A 16,249-nucleotide genomic window follows, 5' to 3' on the forward strand; every position below is an offset into this window, starting at 1 on the left:
ATTTGAGAGAGTTGTATAGACCAGCATCAACGTGACATAAATTAGCAGTAGTGGTTTATTTTATTTTATTTTTCTTTTTTTGTGGTTAGTGTCATCAGACGGCGTGGTGAGGCAGGATGTGTTTTTAGGAGGATTAGAGATTGATAAAGTTGGGAATGACGGGTTCGAGAGTGGTGGTTGCATAATAATGCTTAAATTTAAGAAGTAGAAGGGATTGTTGAAATTAGTGAAATGTACATATGACATGGTATGAAAATGTCCACAGAGACTATTGATTACAGGTAGAGATTGTTTTGTTTGTTGTTGTCTATTTTGTATTTGGTGGCAATCATTGAATTTTTTCGGGTTTTGCAAAGTTTTATTCAAAAATTAATGAAAAACAAGAAGTCTACTTGTTCATTACTATTACTGAGGTTAATTTGTTATAATAGTAATAATAACAATAATAGTAATAATAATGCAGTAACAATAATAATAAATAATGATAATAGTAATCATGATGTTGCTGATAATTTTTATTGTTTATATGCTATTAAAGGTATCATTCCTTGTGTACAATGATGCTAATTGTTATACCTCTACATTAATTAATAGTACTTTTTGGTAGTTAGCAACATTTTAGCTTTGTACCGTTAATGAATAACTGATAATTTTTGGTTTCCATTACTAAATTTTTTTAGGTAAAATGTTTGGTTCGAAATTATCAGCAATTTGTTGGGGAATTACTGCCATCGAACAACGCCGTGGTTTTGCAACTCTAAAAGATATTTCAATTCGATTGAAATCTGTCCGAAATATCCAAAAAATCACGAAGAGTATGAAGATGGTATCTGCTGCAAAGTATAACAAGGCAGAACGTGAGCTAAGAGTAATTTTTATTTTTCTTGGGCCACTGAAAATGCGCTATGGTTATAGGATTTCTGTGCATGCCGATGTTTTCTCATTGTTTCATGGATAACACTGATAAATAACACATTTTCGTGTATTTTCCAGGGTGCTCGAGTATACGGTGTTGGTGCCTTACAATTCTACAATAATATTGGTGCAGCAGAATCAAAGGATAAACTTCAAGAAGGTACTATAACTTCGGGAGAAAAAGAAAAACGTTTATTGGTGTTGATTACTTCAGATCGAGGACTTTGCGGCTCTGTACACACAGCTGTTGCAAAGGTTACGCTTTTATTCTAATTCATAATTGGAGATATTTAAATGTAATACTATTGAAGATTATGTTTTATTTGAATATATCTTTAGCTTGGTAAATAAACTTGGTTATCTTTGATTTACCTGTTTTAACTCCAGAATTCTGAAAGTTCAAGATTTCACACACACACACAAAAAAAAAAAAAAAAACACTTCAGGATTTCTCACAGTAGCTTTCAATTATGGAGAAATATCAGTCATATGCCTTATTTATGCTTGCCTTTTAAGACTTTAATGAAATTTCGTCTAGAAAAAAATCCCTGATGCAATGATATTTTGCTTATTTTACAGGAAGCTAAACGACTACTGACAGAAAAAGCATCAGAAGCAGAATACAAATTGGTACTTATTGGTGACAAAGCTAAAGCATCTATGCAAATTCTTCACGCAAATCAGGTTCTGTTCTCATGCAATGAAATTGGCCGACTGCCTCCAACTTTTGAGGATGCTTCAGTTATCGCTGCCAAAATCCTGTCATCGAATTACAAATTTGATAAGGTAATTCGAATATTCCAACTTTTTCGTGCTGAATCAATTACTGCCCTCTACCGAGTCTCAGCTGTCTCCATAATATCTTCAATGTTGCGTAAACCAATTATTAATCAATTGCAATGATGCATCGGCCGATTTAGAATTCAAATTTTTGTTAGTTTCTTTAGATATGGTATGCTACAGGAAAATTGCAGATTTCTCCAGAAATGAGAAAGCTTTCTTCCAAGATACCTTTGCATCATCTTCCACTTTTATTCATTGCAAAATTATCATCATACAAAACCAACATTGTAGCAATATTTTTCTAATAAATTTTCATGGTTGCAGGGATTTATATTGTACAATAAGTTCAGATCTGTTGTTTCATATAAAACATCTATAATACCAATGTTTACTTTGGATGCTATTGTGGTTTGTTTTTGAATTTTTTCCGTGTTTTCTTTTTCTGCGACTGAATTCGATTATGAGCCCTGATATAACTTTTAATTTTTAACTATGGTAGATAATTTCTGGATGTGAGTAACATGCTGGGAAATATTTTCATTATATAACATAGAATGATTTATGATGTTCTCCTACAGTTAGTGAATGTATAAGGATTCTGTAAATATTCACATGTAAAGAGAGTTCATTGTGGTGTAAGAGGTTTTTTTTTTTTTTTTTTTTTCCTCTATGAAAGATATATTATGCAGAAGCAACCAACAATGTCCATGTATGACTCAATCGACGACAATGTGCTAAACGATTATGCTAATTATTCGTTAGCTCAACTGCTATATTATGCCCTGAAAGAATCTGCTGCTTCTGAACAGAGTTCCCGAATGACTGCCATGGATTCAGCAAGCAAGAATGCTGGTATGTTAGAATAAATTGTGGACTTCTAATTATCCTAAAAAAATGTTTGAAAAAAATTCCTAAAAGTCTCTCTAAAAAATGTTTGAAAAAAATTAGTATAAAACTTACATGATCATTTTGTATCATTGAAAGAAAAGGTATATAGTTAATCAATAGGGCGAAATTCTACACTAGTGCTGTAGAAAATTCAGAATTGCTGAAACGATGAAACGGTTTTGTTTAATCCAGTCTAATATTGTCGTCCTATTTTAAACTTTGTTGTTGTATAGGTTGCATATCTTGTATATCTAAACTTTATATTTCGAGGAATATGATAAAGTTGCAATTATAGGTGAAATGATTGATAAACTGACGATGTCGTTCAATCGAACAAGACAGTCGGTTATTACACGAGAACTGATTGAAATTATATCTGGAGCTGCATGCGTTTGAAGTTAATTTATATGTCCTAGAATTTATTTCTAAGCTCGATAATGTTAATTAAGAATGCTAATGGATGTGCGTGTTTGAATAGGATATTGTTCTATAAAATTTTATTTTAATGTATTATCGGTACTTTTGCTGTGGTTTAACCAGCTAGTACATGGATTTTGTAATTGCTGCCGTTATTTCTCGTGCTAAATACACCATGGTAGTTTCTGAAAGATTCTGATTCTGATATTGTTGAAAAGGGTCTGGATGGATAAATACAGTGAATAAGATGGTAAAGAATGCGGTTAAAAATGTGATTTTTGCATGGAAAATTGAGTGTTGATTTGACATTTGATTTGACAGTCAATATTGATTTGACAACTCCTACTATACTTGTCATTGGGAAATCGTATTAGTATCTCTAAAACTAGAAAAACTATAAGCTTCATGAAATATAGTAAAATTCATAAGATTATGTCTATGTTCCATGCTGTGAAACATATATGCTTTGGAAATATAATAGGTCTAACTTAAAGGTAATCATTGAGGATACCTGTTCCAGATCTGGAATAATTTAAAAATACGCACTGAGGACACTTGTTAAATTGCTCTTTACTTAGAATACAAAGAGAAACTTAAAGTAAATTGCTCTTTACTTTCTTTTTTTAAGGAACATTAGGAACAAATTTAAAGCAACACTGCTGTTTAATTTTTCTTTAATTTTATCGTTAATGGGTTTTTACTGTCATTAACAAACATTGGACATGGAAGAAACGGCTGGTAATCAGCCTGGTTTCGACCCAAACCATGTGATACAAATGGAAGAAGCGGCAAATATACTTATGGTTTGTTTCTCAATTTAGAGTTAATCTGAACTTGAAGGAAAATTGTCCATTCTTTCAATCGGTTCATAAAGAGATATTTTATCACGTTGATCAGTTGAATAACGTTACATGATTAGTTTTAGGTAGTCCCTAAATGGCCTTTTGCTAAATTTGAATTATATGTGCGGTCATTGGGTCATAGATCATGAATCATAAGTTAGAATTTCATAATCGTATTTTAATTATTATTATTGTAATAGTCTTAATTCATAAATTTTCAATGTTATAGATTTATTTAAATTTCCTTGAAATCTAAATGAGCAAATTTTATCATCTTTTTGATTTAATAAAAATAGCGATATTTTAAAAAAATGTTTGAAGCTTAGAAAATTTTAGTCACCGAATAGTGCGTATGATGCTCGAAAAGCTGCTGAAGAATTCTTCATTAATATTCGTAATGGAAAATTTTCTCCAGAATATTGCCGTCTAGTTATTGGTAATATTTTCTAATATCAGCTAACTCTGGATTTTTAAGTTTTTTCTTATTTCATCTTTGGCTTCTGACTATTAAATCGCAAGTCATAACATAATTGCTATTTTTGAAATCATATTTGCCTGGACTTTTATTTCAAGAACATACTTATCTTTTTATAGCGTATGATATTTTTTTGAATATAAAGCAGTCTCTTTTTTTTTTCTCATATAAATGAATTATCATTATTTTCAGAAGCAACATCCAGTGAATTTGTTACCTTTGAGATGGTTCAACTTATGATTATGAATCTTTTCAAACAGTGGTCCATATTCGAATCACAGGTTTTTCAGCAATGCTTCAAATATCTTCTAGAAAATGCCGTCCATAAATTTAGGTAAAATTTTTTCGAAAATTATCATACTAAGTTTCTAACTCAACAATTCAAATTATTATTTAAATATCCAATCAACATACATAAACGTATGATATATTTATTTTACTTGAATACGTGATGAAATTTCACTGTTTATAGGGCCTCGAAATTAATTCGAACCGAAATGCTAAGAGCATGTGCAAAGTTATTAAAACGATCTATTTTTGATGGTAAAGCTTGCGATGCAGATATGTTGGACCAAACTGTTCATTTCCTGTTGACTAATGAGGATCCGCAACTTGTAAATATGTTTCTTCTTTTTGTTAAAGTGGAATTCATTGTTTGCGATTACGATGTTTACATTATTAGATATGCTTATTCACGAATTTACACCCATCATTTATCTATAGGAGAGGCAGGAAAAGAATTTTGCAAACAGGAATTAATATATTACCCATATTTAAGGAAAATATTAGCTTTGTTGGTTTCTTTTGCAAAGTCAATTGAAATTCAATTTAAGATGGCAAGAAGTTTGACTTATTTGACATTTCATTAATTTCCACTTTTCTAGCAAGCGATTGCATGTGAATTTATTGAAGCAATTGCCCATGAATTTGCAACATCGTGGAGGTCGTCTAATCTTGGTATCAGCTTTGATTTTCATGTCAGGGCTAGGCATTCATTCGAGGTTTTCTTTTGATTCACTTATAAAGATTCTTTGAAGTGTAATTTCGAACTTTGGCTAAATTTTAAAAAATTTTCGGCCTTGTAATGGCTATCAGTAATATCTTTTCTGTAACTTTTGATGCAAATTCTAAGGAAGAGAATTTTTTATATCCACTCTAAATTGTTAGTTTTACTATGATGAGGTGCACAAAAAGGCTGATAATAATTAATCGTGCATTAGCATTGCCTAAAATAGGACAAAAAATATGAAATAATGAAGTAGATAAAAAAAAAAAATAGGAAAAAAAATAAAAGGAGTACAATTAACAATTTATAGTTGCTAGTTGTTGCAGAATTATTAGAATGAAAGAGATAAAACCTGTATAAACTATTCGAATTTTCACAAGTGATTGTTAAAACAATATCGCTAATTTAATCAGTTAGTTTTTGTTATTAATTCCTAAATTAATAAATCATAAACATTAAACATTTTAGAGCGGAGGCTTGCAGCGGTTGTTCGAAAAGTGTATACGTACTTTCTCCGAAATTCTCTGCACTGTTGATCTCTCTTTACCATATTACGTTTGTATCTTACTTTTCTTTAACAATCTTCCTTTAGGGAGTGTGGCAACTAAGAGGAATAATTGTGGTTATTTCTGCTCTTCATCCCTAAATGCAATAGAAACTGTACTGAAAAATTGATTACGAATAGGTGATCAATTTCAGGAAAGGAAGCAACAAATCCTACCTGGAATAGATTAGAAGCTTTTCCTTTAGGAGGTATGACAGCCAGCAGGAATAGATTTCGTAAACTAAGCATTTTCATCATTTTTTGAAAGCTTTATTTTCCATCACTTTTTATTAATAGATTTTTTTGTCTTTGAAAAAGTCTTTGTCCTCTTTGTTTCTTTTTGCGTGAATGACGTGAATAAATCAGCGAACTGAAAGATTTTAATTTCGATCATTCTGCCTGGTACAATGACTTCAACTCTCAATAGCTGAATATAAGATTCTAGTTTCTTGAAATGAAAGAAATTTTTACAGTTATGTCTTATTTATTCTTCTATTCAGATGAGTATATGTGAAAATTTTCTTCGAGTAGCCGATTTAGTTCTTTCCTGGAATTTCGAGATTCGTCGTTTTCCGGTTCGAATCACTTTTGCAAATGAAGCAGCACCTGCTGCAACATTGCGTCCTCCTGAATCATGGAAACCAATCTTTCAGTCAGACGAATTTTTACGCCTCTTCTTTGAGGTTTGCGTGTGATTTCGTATGTCTTCTTGTAGACGGTGCATTTATTGAGTTTAAAAAAAAAAAAAAAAAACTTACTGAATATTATTCGTCAAAATACACTTATGACAGTACGGCATATTGTTATCTTAGAATCTCAAAGATAGTGAAAGTACCATATTGTTACTTCATTACTTCAAAAACACACCAATAAAAGTAAGTATATAATTGAGCATGGATAATTTTTCAGTTACACAAACGAGTTCGTCACAATGAAATACTTTGTATGCACTCATTGAATTGCCTTATTCAGTTATCTTCATTGATAGGACCTGTTCTGACTGATAGTGAACCAGTTATTAGCCAGAAATTATCTACAACCAGTACTTCAAGCTTTATTAATGCTCATGATCGATTTGTATCAAATTTTATCGCTGGATTTGTAGACATTTTTGGAAGGTTTTTTTTTTCTCGAAGTTAAACTTGTTGAGCTTTTTTTCTTGAGCATAACATTTTTAACGATTAATGAAGTTTCTAAATATTTATGAGTTAACATGAAATGAGTAAAATATAATGATTTATCACTTTTCATTGAAAAAAATATCATTTTAAACGTTGTAGAAAGTATGCAAAGTGTAAATCTAATTCACTAATCAACTGCATTAAAATTGAAATTGATTCTTTTATCTACTGCACATATTTTTCTGCTGATGACAAAAGAAAGACTCTATGTGACTTCTTAAAGGCCATCGCTGCCATCATCTTCCCTTCATATATATAAATGGTTTTTGTAAATTAAATTCGATTTTAATAGGCTTTTAATTTTCAGCGGTCCATTAGAAGGAGAAATACTTGGCCTTTGCTTAATCGTATATAAATTATTGACATATCATCGAATTCTTTCGTTTCCGCGAGCCGAAATGTCATTTGTAACATTTGTGAACATTATTGTACAATGTACTGAACATTTAACTTCGATTGCTATGCAGAAAGCTTTGGTAAGACGTATATGACTATTTGCTTACAAAAATTTTTAAAAAAATCATTAATTTTTATGTTATATCTGAGATTTAATAGATAGAGATGATAGAAATGAAAATCGTTTTGGATAAAGTCTTGGGATTTTTAAATTCCTTCTGCATCTTAATTCTTCACAATCATTATTAAATTTCTATCTGCCTAGATAATTTCGTTTTTACCCAGAGCTCATTATTTTAGTCACAATTAATTGTTACAGTCGATATAGATGAACAATTTGTTAATATTCTAATCAACTGACTAATAATTATTTTTCAAGAAAGAAGATGATCATCTCTATCTTGAGAGTTTGCAAAGCTTGTACGATGGTTGGTGGGTGATGCTTCGAAATAGCGATATTATCCGAAATGCTTCCCGTTATCCTGTTAATTTCGATGAATCAACCCTAACTATCATTTCGGCGTTTATGAGAACAGTTTTATCGGAACCCTATGGTTGCCGCGTAAAGGTATTAGCTATTAGTTGCATACTTTTTTTTTTGATCTGGAATTGTTTTAGATTTTCCACTTTACATGTTTACTTGAACTGATCACTGTAGATAATGTTGGACTTGCTTATTAGTTGCTCAGTACCAAGGGCATTTGATGTTGAGTTATATATTAGTTCAAAACTGCAAATTATTTCACGTTTCAACATGTTTTTTATTTTTTATTACTTTTTTAAAACATATATATTCACATTAATAAGTGAAGAACGACGGTTACAAAAAATAAAGCCACTATTAGTTTGCTCAGATCGTATATATTTTATTTCAATTGCTTTCCAGGTTCCAATTCAAGAATGCGATGACGAAGTTGATGATGACCGTGAAATATTTAAAGAATTATTGGTCTCTATAGGGCGCTTTTCTGCGTTTTATTCCCCTCAGTTGTTACCTCGGATGTTTACGTAAGTTTACTTGTTTTCTTTTTTAAAACCATTCATTAGGCTTCTACAACTATTATTGTCTCTTTTTTTTTTTTAAGTTATTAATTAGATCTGATATTTTAGAATCATTTTCATGAAGTATAAGAGACGTCAAAAACAATCTATTTTTCTTCAAGATGAAATTTATATTATATTGACATATTGCTTTTTTCTTTCGCTGTAGTAAATTGTCATTTTTGCAGGCTACTTTTTGACAAGTTAAAGCTATTTCTGTCATTCATAGAAGTAGGAGTAAACGATGAAACATTAAATACATGGCGAGATGATATGCATTGGTCTTTGCTTCTAACTGGTGAGATTTATAACTGAAATTTTTTTATTGCTTATGGAAACAAAATCATTGATATTATGAAGATTTCACAAATCAATCGTTACACTTTTCTTTTACTTAATCTAAAACCAATTCAAACTACATCACTAATTAATCATTTTGAAAAAATATCTTTGTAAAATTTTCCAGGCTTTATATTAACAGTGAGTGATGATGATGGTAGTTCACATTTGCAAAGTGATGTCCTGGAACATTTTGAAAATAAATCATATGGTGAAGTTGTAGAGATCTATTCTGTGCCATATATCAAAGCTTGCATTGATTCACCAAATACAATTACTGATCGTGCAGGAGTAGATCCTCTAACAAAGTATGTATTAAGTTAGAAAATGTCTCAATATGAAAAGATGCATGTATTGGCACGATAAAAATTTTATTTAAACAAGCTTTAAAAAATTTTTAAATATTATTTATCTTTAAAGATATTATTAAATCGCCTTTAATGATAACAGTATTTTGTTTGAAATTAATAAATTCGATTTCTATTATACGAATAGTGCTAAAATTGTAATTATTTCTAGAATAATAGGTGTAGTTTTGGCTTGGTGTTCCATCGAACATAAATTATTGATGGATCGTGGTGCTGAAGCAATAAGTCCAGAACTAGCTCGTTCATCACTTTGGTGTATGAGACGTTTGATATGCTCATTGGGTTTTCATGTTATGAATCCTGAGGATAGTGAGCAATTAGCAAGTATAATAAAAAAAAATTTGCAAGCAATGGTCGATTTTGCTTTACAAAAATCTTTTGGTATATTAAACAATTTGTCAGGCGAGCACAAGTTTGTTTTTATACATGTATTATTATTTTTTTCTTTTAATACGACTAATTAATTATAGTATCTATTACAAATTGGAAATAAAAATAATTAGTGTCAACATATTCTATATTTTATATGAACTTGAGAAAAAATTTAAAAAAATACTTGAATCTAGTTGTTATTCAATTTCCATATCAATCGTATAAATAATTTACGAATGAATGGAAATATTTTTTTATTTTATGTATAATTGGTCTATTATCAAATTTTTGCTGCTTTTGCTATTCTTATTTTTTTTTTTTTTTTTTTTTTACGATTTGTTCAATTACAGACTCTGTCTGGATGCAGTGGAAGTATTTGTTGGTTTGGTATGTGCTGGATGTAATGAAGCAGCAAAAAGTCCTTTTCTTTTTCCATGTCTTTCAACGATACAAATTGAACGACTACCAGCTCGTCATTCATTTATTAAAGTATTAGTGCAAATTGGTAGCATGGCTAATGATGAAAATGTAAAGAAAATGTTATCTGAAATGGTTAGTTTAATAAATGAATCTCTTTTGCTATATTTTCTGTCAGATCAAAAAGTTATAGAAATGATTGTTTCAGTTCTTTTATCACGATTATACTACAGGTATTGCAACCACTTCGCGAAAGATTTATGTTACTGTCTAAGGAACGAACAAGCTTAGAAACAGATCTCGTTGATTTATTGGATTGTTTCGGTGGTTTAGCTGAAGCTGCTCAAAATCATAACACTCATTTTCTGTTTGGTATATTTAAATTTCAATTCAAGCATATATATATATATATATATATATATATAATATATAATATATGTTAAATCAGTAAAAAGATTTAGCATAACAAATTTGATTGTAACAATTTTGAAATGTTTTTTTTCAGAATACTTATCACCAATTTTGACATCTTCAATTAGTTTACTGCTATCGTACAAAGAATCTCAACTTCTTACTAATGCAGTTTTGGATTTATTCAACAATGTCACAAAACGTATGGGTGTATATAGTGAAAATCATAGCGATATGGTTTTCCTCTGTGAGGTAGCTATTAATTTTCATATATTATGACTGCATCTCTATAATCAGTAAATTAAATTTTCTGATGATAATGAAAACTGACAGAAGCTATATTGAATTTGTAAAAGAGATTCTGTACTATTAACTGATAGGTAATTTCGTAAATTAATGTCTGAGTGGATTTGTTGCATAGTGTTCTTTGTTTGTTTAAGTTCTGGATTGTATCTATAATTAAAAATCATTGCTGCTTAATGAGTTTTCCAAAAATCTTTTAAATTTTGAAGCGTTCAAAATTTACTTTTTTTTTATAGACATTGCTAGAACTTATTAGAGTATATCGGGATGGACAGTTTACGCGTTATAAAGTAATTGATGTTGATGTTGAAGAGAAAGCATCTGATTTAATCATACTGTTGGATATTCTCGCCAATGTTTTGAGCAAGGATGACTTATCGATCATTCCTTTATCTTCATCCGGTTCCTTTCTTTTCTTTTTGTTATATTTAAATTTCGGAAAAAAAAATGTTAGCTTTTTTGATTTCTCTCTTTGTTAACTTCTATGAAGTTTGAGATAGAATTTGACTAAAAACTTCAGTTTTAACTGGAAATGCAACAGTTTATATTTGGAATTGGAACAGCTTCTTAACTTGATTTATACATGACTGTAGATGGATTTTATGATACGAGGATAAATATCTAAATAATTTCCATTTATTATCTTTTATAATCGTTTTGATGATTTAGATACAACAGAGTTTGCAACAATGGGCTCTCGTGTTGCGTTAATTGCTTTAGAGATGTTATTGCCTATTATGGAAGATGATCTGCTCAAATTACCTTCCTTATGCCGAAAGTAGGTTTTGTTCAAGTTTGTAATTTTTTTTTCACCATGAAAATTTACTAAATAAGAGATTTGATTGACTGTAAGAAATAATGATTTAACTGTTATTCAATATAAAACTTTTACGTTTTGGTTGTTAATATTCATTTCAGATTTTATCGCTTCATTTTATATTTTACTGAAATGGCACCACAAACTCTTGAAAGTTTACCAGAAGCGCTATTTGTTTCAATTATTGAATGTCTTCGGCATGGCTTGAGATCAGATTTCGGCCAAGAGGTAGCGGATGGCATTTATATTTCTTTTCATATGCACAAAAATTAATTTTTTTCAGAAAAGGAGCCATTAATTTAAATTAAATTTTATAAAATGTACTTCTGTAAGATGGAAAACTCATGAATATTTTACTGCTCGTATAAGTCTTATCTATGATTTTATGTACAAGCAAAATAAAAAATTCGAAATGACCATAACCATCTGTTGTTTTGAGTACAAATAATGAAATTAAGGTTTTCAGCTATTCTAATTTCTCCTTTTTTATTTTTCATTCTTCATTTCGTAACATTATTAACTTTAAGTTTTATATCACATTAGTAATTTACTGCTAATTACTTTATACTAGTTCTGATGATAATCATTAAGCTGATTTTTCTTTTCTTTTTTTAGATTTAATTAACTTATATGTTCCATTACATTTCCATAATATATGAATTTCAGATTTCGTTAATTTCTGCTGAAACAGTAACTGAAGTGGTTTCGTATTTTACTCGACTTACACCAAAGAATGAGACAGCTATATCACATCTCGCTGTTCTTCTTGAGGCAAGTTTCATGACGCTTTTAAAAAATTTTCATAAACAATCTATTATTGCTTTTGTGATATTTTTACATCAAATAATAATTTCCAAATAATTTTGTTTTTATCATACATTAGGCTTAGTCACAATTTTTTCCAGTTTTTGGCTCATAGGTATTCAGGAACAACATGAAATGAATTCCGTGGTTTAAAAAAAAAAAAAATTAAAATGCTTTCTTTTAACAGACATTGTTAGATTCTTGATTCATCATACTAATGAGTGGCCTATTGCTTTCATCTTCTCATCCGTTAAATGAATATTCAAAATTAATTAAATTTCTAGCCAACATTTGGGTTGTGTCTGAGTTGCTCCTGGCAAGTAGATTTACAAAATGCTTCTGCAACGGCTCTCTTCGCTTTGATATGTTGCAATCAGGTATATATTACTGTTGTTTTTTTTTTTTTTCAAAACATTTTTTGTATGCTTGACAAGAAATCTAAATTGATAAATCGAGAAAATTAGTGCACTGTTTTAGATGTGAAAAATATAAGATAAAAAATGGGATGATATTTTAATCGATTACGCTTAACAGTTGACATTGCCAATCTTCTATGACTTTCTAAAAAAAAAAGGAAAATCGTTATTTCAACTTTTAAAATGTGATCATATCAGTATTTTGCATTCATTGTTCGCTTCCATCCTTACTTTAATTTATGTTGTTTTTTCATAGTGAGATTTTGAGTACCTCTACCTCTATGCTTTCAATATTTTCTGCCTTTTAATATATTTTATATTTTATGATACTTTGTATTCAATGATTCTTATCAAATTATTTTATTTAAGCCAAATTTTAGATTGCTTTCGAGGAATACGTCAAGCAGTTACTTTCTCGTGATGAAAATCGCCCATATCAGGCAACCCTTCAATCAGCATTTCAAGCTTTATTACCAGCCAATTTAGAGTTTCATCTAGGTCGACGTGAAAAGCGTGAATTTCGTGACCGTTTGGAGCAATTTCTAAATCAAGCACAGGGTTTACTTGTTGTTGAATAAAATTAATTGATAATTGATAAATGCATCAGAATGTTAGTGTAGTTTTTTTTTTTTTTTTTTAATGTTACCTGTTTTTCTTGTCATTCATGAAACTTAGTTGAGATTATTCTATTTTGTACATGTTTTTGTTCTCTACTTATAGCTTCTGTGCTACATTATCGCTCTAATATTTGGTTGTAAAAAATTGTGCCTGAAAATGTGGCTTAATTTTTTCTATATTTTATATCAAAGAAATAATATTGAATAAATTTTATTTTGTAATTGAACGCAATTTAACTACAAAAAAAGAATCAAAATGAACAATTTCGAGAGAAAAAGGGATTCCCGATGGATTTAGAAAATCAGTTGAGTAAATAATTCTTTTACAACGAATAATTGCAATTTATAAAAACAAACATATAAAGTTAAAGTAGTGAAATGCCACGTAAATGACGTACGTAAGGAAAAACGAAGAAAAAAATAGTTTTTGAAGCACTAATAAATATTTCTATGTAAACTAACCTAAATTCTCGAGGGGTATTTTTGGACGATGATTTATTGAAATAATAGTACACAGACAAATAACACTGTTTAGCCAATTAACACATAATGAAGAGTTAATGTCATCTGGGAATTATATTTTGCTAAGTGTACGATCAGTTTCCTTCCGTCATTTTGATAAATTGTGAGATGAATTGAATGAAAAAGCATTCTGACAAATCATTGCAAATAAAAATTTGATAGCATAATTTCGAATTAGAAATACTTTTGAAATTAGATTATTTTAAAGAATAGAAACAATTAAAGAAGAGAAATGCATTACACAAATGTCTAAGTAAATTAATCGAAGTGAAAATGAGAATCGAAATTTAAATTGGAATAGCTATTAACTAATATTTGAAATGAAAGAAAGAAAGGAACAAATTATTGATGAATGACTTAATGGCTAACAATGCCAAAAAGTGAAAAGTAATTGGTGCATCTCTGCTTCTAATATCATTTATTGGCTTTCACAAATTCCTTTCCAATATTTCAAAAGGTCAAGTTCAACGGTTATGGTAACAAAAAGAAAGTTGATTGAAAAATGACCTCATGAAATGACTTCATTTAATAAAATGAAGAAATTATTCAAGAATATATTCTCGGATTAATTACTGATAAGCTAAATTTGACTAATTTTCTTTTTTGCAATCATTTTCATTCCTCTCAAAATTTGAGATATATCTCAGCTTTATCAATTATTAGATTTTTTTTAATTTTAAAGAAATAAAAACAAGCAAAAGAGTATTATTATACTCAATCAAATGATATTATCTATCATTTTATCATTCATTTATCTCATTTGTAATTTTTATTTTATCATTTATTATATAATAATAATATTTAAGATAATGTGGGACAATATCAAATGGATGGAATAAAAGAGTAATTTAAATAATTTAAAGTGATGATTGGCTTTTTTTTCTTGGAAACTTCAGAATTTGCTAAAATAATTGTTATTTTAGAAAGAAAATAGTAAAAAAAAAAATGTTTTTAAAATAATTTTATTAATTAATCCTAATTAATTAATTAATCAATACATATGCCTTTTTTTCCTTAATGATAGAAAATGCTAAATGATAAAAATCGTTTAGTAATTATGAATTATAAATTAGTAAAATAAAGTTATCTGATAAACTCTTGCAGAAAACAATAATTTTTAAAGTGATTATTTGATTTTATAATGATTATTTAGTAAAAAACTTAAATTACACTATCATTTGATAATATTTACTTAAGTTTTAGTAGATTTACTTGCAAACTTCAATTTATGCTTCTTTTATTTTTAAAATAGATTTTTAACTTTGAAAAAATACTGATTTTAGTATATTACCATTCTTAATTTTAGTGTATATATTATCAATTTTAGAATATAATCAGTTTTGAAAAAGTATTATATTTAATTTTACTATATTATCATTTTTAATTTTAATATATACATTATTAATTTTAGTATATAATCATTTTTGAAAAAGTACGATATTTAATTTTAGTGTATTATCATCAATTTTAGTATGTTATCATTATTATCATATCATTATTCAAAGCAATGATAATCAGATGGAAAATTTGTTTCTTAGATGCAACAAATTCTTTTTGAATTATAACAAAACAATTAAGCTAACAACACATTAGCATTAAAAAAAAAATTTTTCAATAATTAAAATTTATTAAGTAGAAAATGATAATTTGTTTATTAAATAACTTTTCTTCATATTACTATAAACTATTAATTTGCATAATCTATCAGAAAATTTTGAAATAACATTTTGTTACTAAAAATTTACTATCTGAAAGTATCATAAATTACAGAATTGATTTAAAATATGAAATGATCATATTAATTTTAATATTAATTTAAAGTAATATTAATTTTCTAATGAACGCTAATTAATAATAATAATAGAATTATTAATAACAAAATTGGTAAATTTTGAATTTATATATTTAATAAATACAATATATATACTGAATATTATAAATATTATTAATTACATATGAAATTCAAATTGCATATGCTAATTTTAATTTTCAACAAAATAATTTAAAAAAAAATTTCAATTTTTCTCAGATCATTAAAAATTCCGTTTCATAGTACTATTTCAATATCTGTATACCACTTTTTTTTTTTAGAAAAACCTTATCAGATTCATATTTAATTTTTATATTATAAAGTTTTCTTTTTTTTTTTGTTGATAAACTTTTCTTATATTTTTATTAAAATTAAAATTCTATTAGTGCTCCTATTATATTTGTTAAAATTTCGTTTTTTTTTTCTTTTAACTAAAATTGTTGTTAAAAATTTACAATTATTATTTTTGTTTTTTTATATATTTAATTAGTAATAATAATAATAATAATAAAATCTCACTAATGCTTATTATAATTTGTTTATTGTTATTGTTTAGCAGAATCAT

The 16,249-nt window shown here is 28.1% G+C and overlaps 2 protein-coding genes across 2 annotated transcripts; both read left to right on the forward strand.

Annotated features, from left to right (window-relative positions):
• Positions 1-685: 685 nt before the first annotated feature.
• On the forward strand, positions 686-2,982 carry Bm13860 (ATP synthase gamma chain, mitochondrial precursor, putative; the record flags this gene model as incomplete). Its single annotated transcript, XM_001894097.2, has 6 exons — positions 686-868; positions 994-1,170; positions 1,495-1,701; positions 2,023-2,106; positions 2,388-2,550; positions 2,882-2,982. 6 exons carry the CDS (start codon positions 686-688, stop codon positions 2,980-2,982), a joined length of 915 nt encoding a protein of 304 aa, XP_001894132.1.
• A 743-nt stretch (positions 2,983-3,725) lies between these two features.
• Bm7015 (Uncharacterized protein) lies at positions 3,726-13,313 on the forward strand (the record flags this gene model as incomplete). The annotated part of the gene is made up of 23 exons (XM_043077988.1): positions 3,726-3,806; positions 4,182-4,281; positions 4,513-4,654; positions 4,793-4,934; positions 5,205-5,321; positions 5,795-5,881; positions 6,371-6,553; positions 6,780-6,988; positions 7,359-7,527; positions 7,827-8,015; positions 8,334-8,455; positions 8,677-8,786; positions 8,955-9,135; positions 9,347-9,607; positions 9,918-10,119; positions 10,218-10,356; positions 10,490-10,647; positions 10,935-11,100; positions 11,368-11,476; positions 11,617-11,743; positions 12,182-12,286; positions 12,604-12,696; positions 13,116-13,313. The coding sequence occupies 23 exons, from the start codon at positions 3,726-3,728 to the stop codon at positions 13,311-13,313; spliced, it is 3,390 nt and encodes a 1,129-aa protein (XP_042933922.1).
• Positions 13,314-16,249: the final 2,936 nt, after the last annotated feature.

Source organism: Brugia malayi (genome assembly GCF_000002995.4).
Source record: "Brugia malayi strain FR3 genome assembly, contig: Bm_v4_Chr2_contig_001, whole genome shotgun sequence".
Classification (NCBI taxonomy): domain Eukaryota; kingdom Metazoa; phylum Nematoda; class Chromadorea; order Rhabditida; family Onchocercidae; genus Brugia; species Brugia malayi.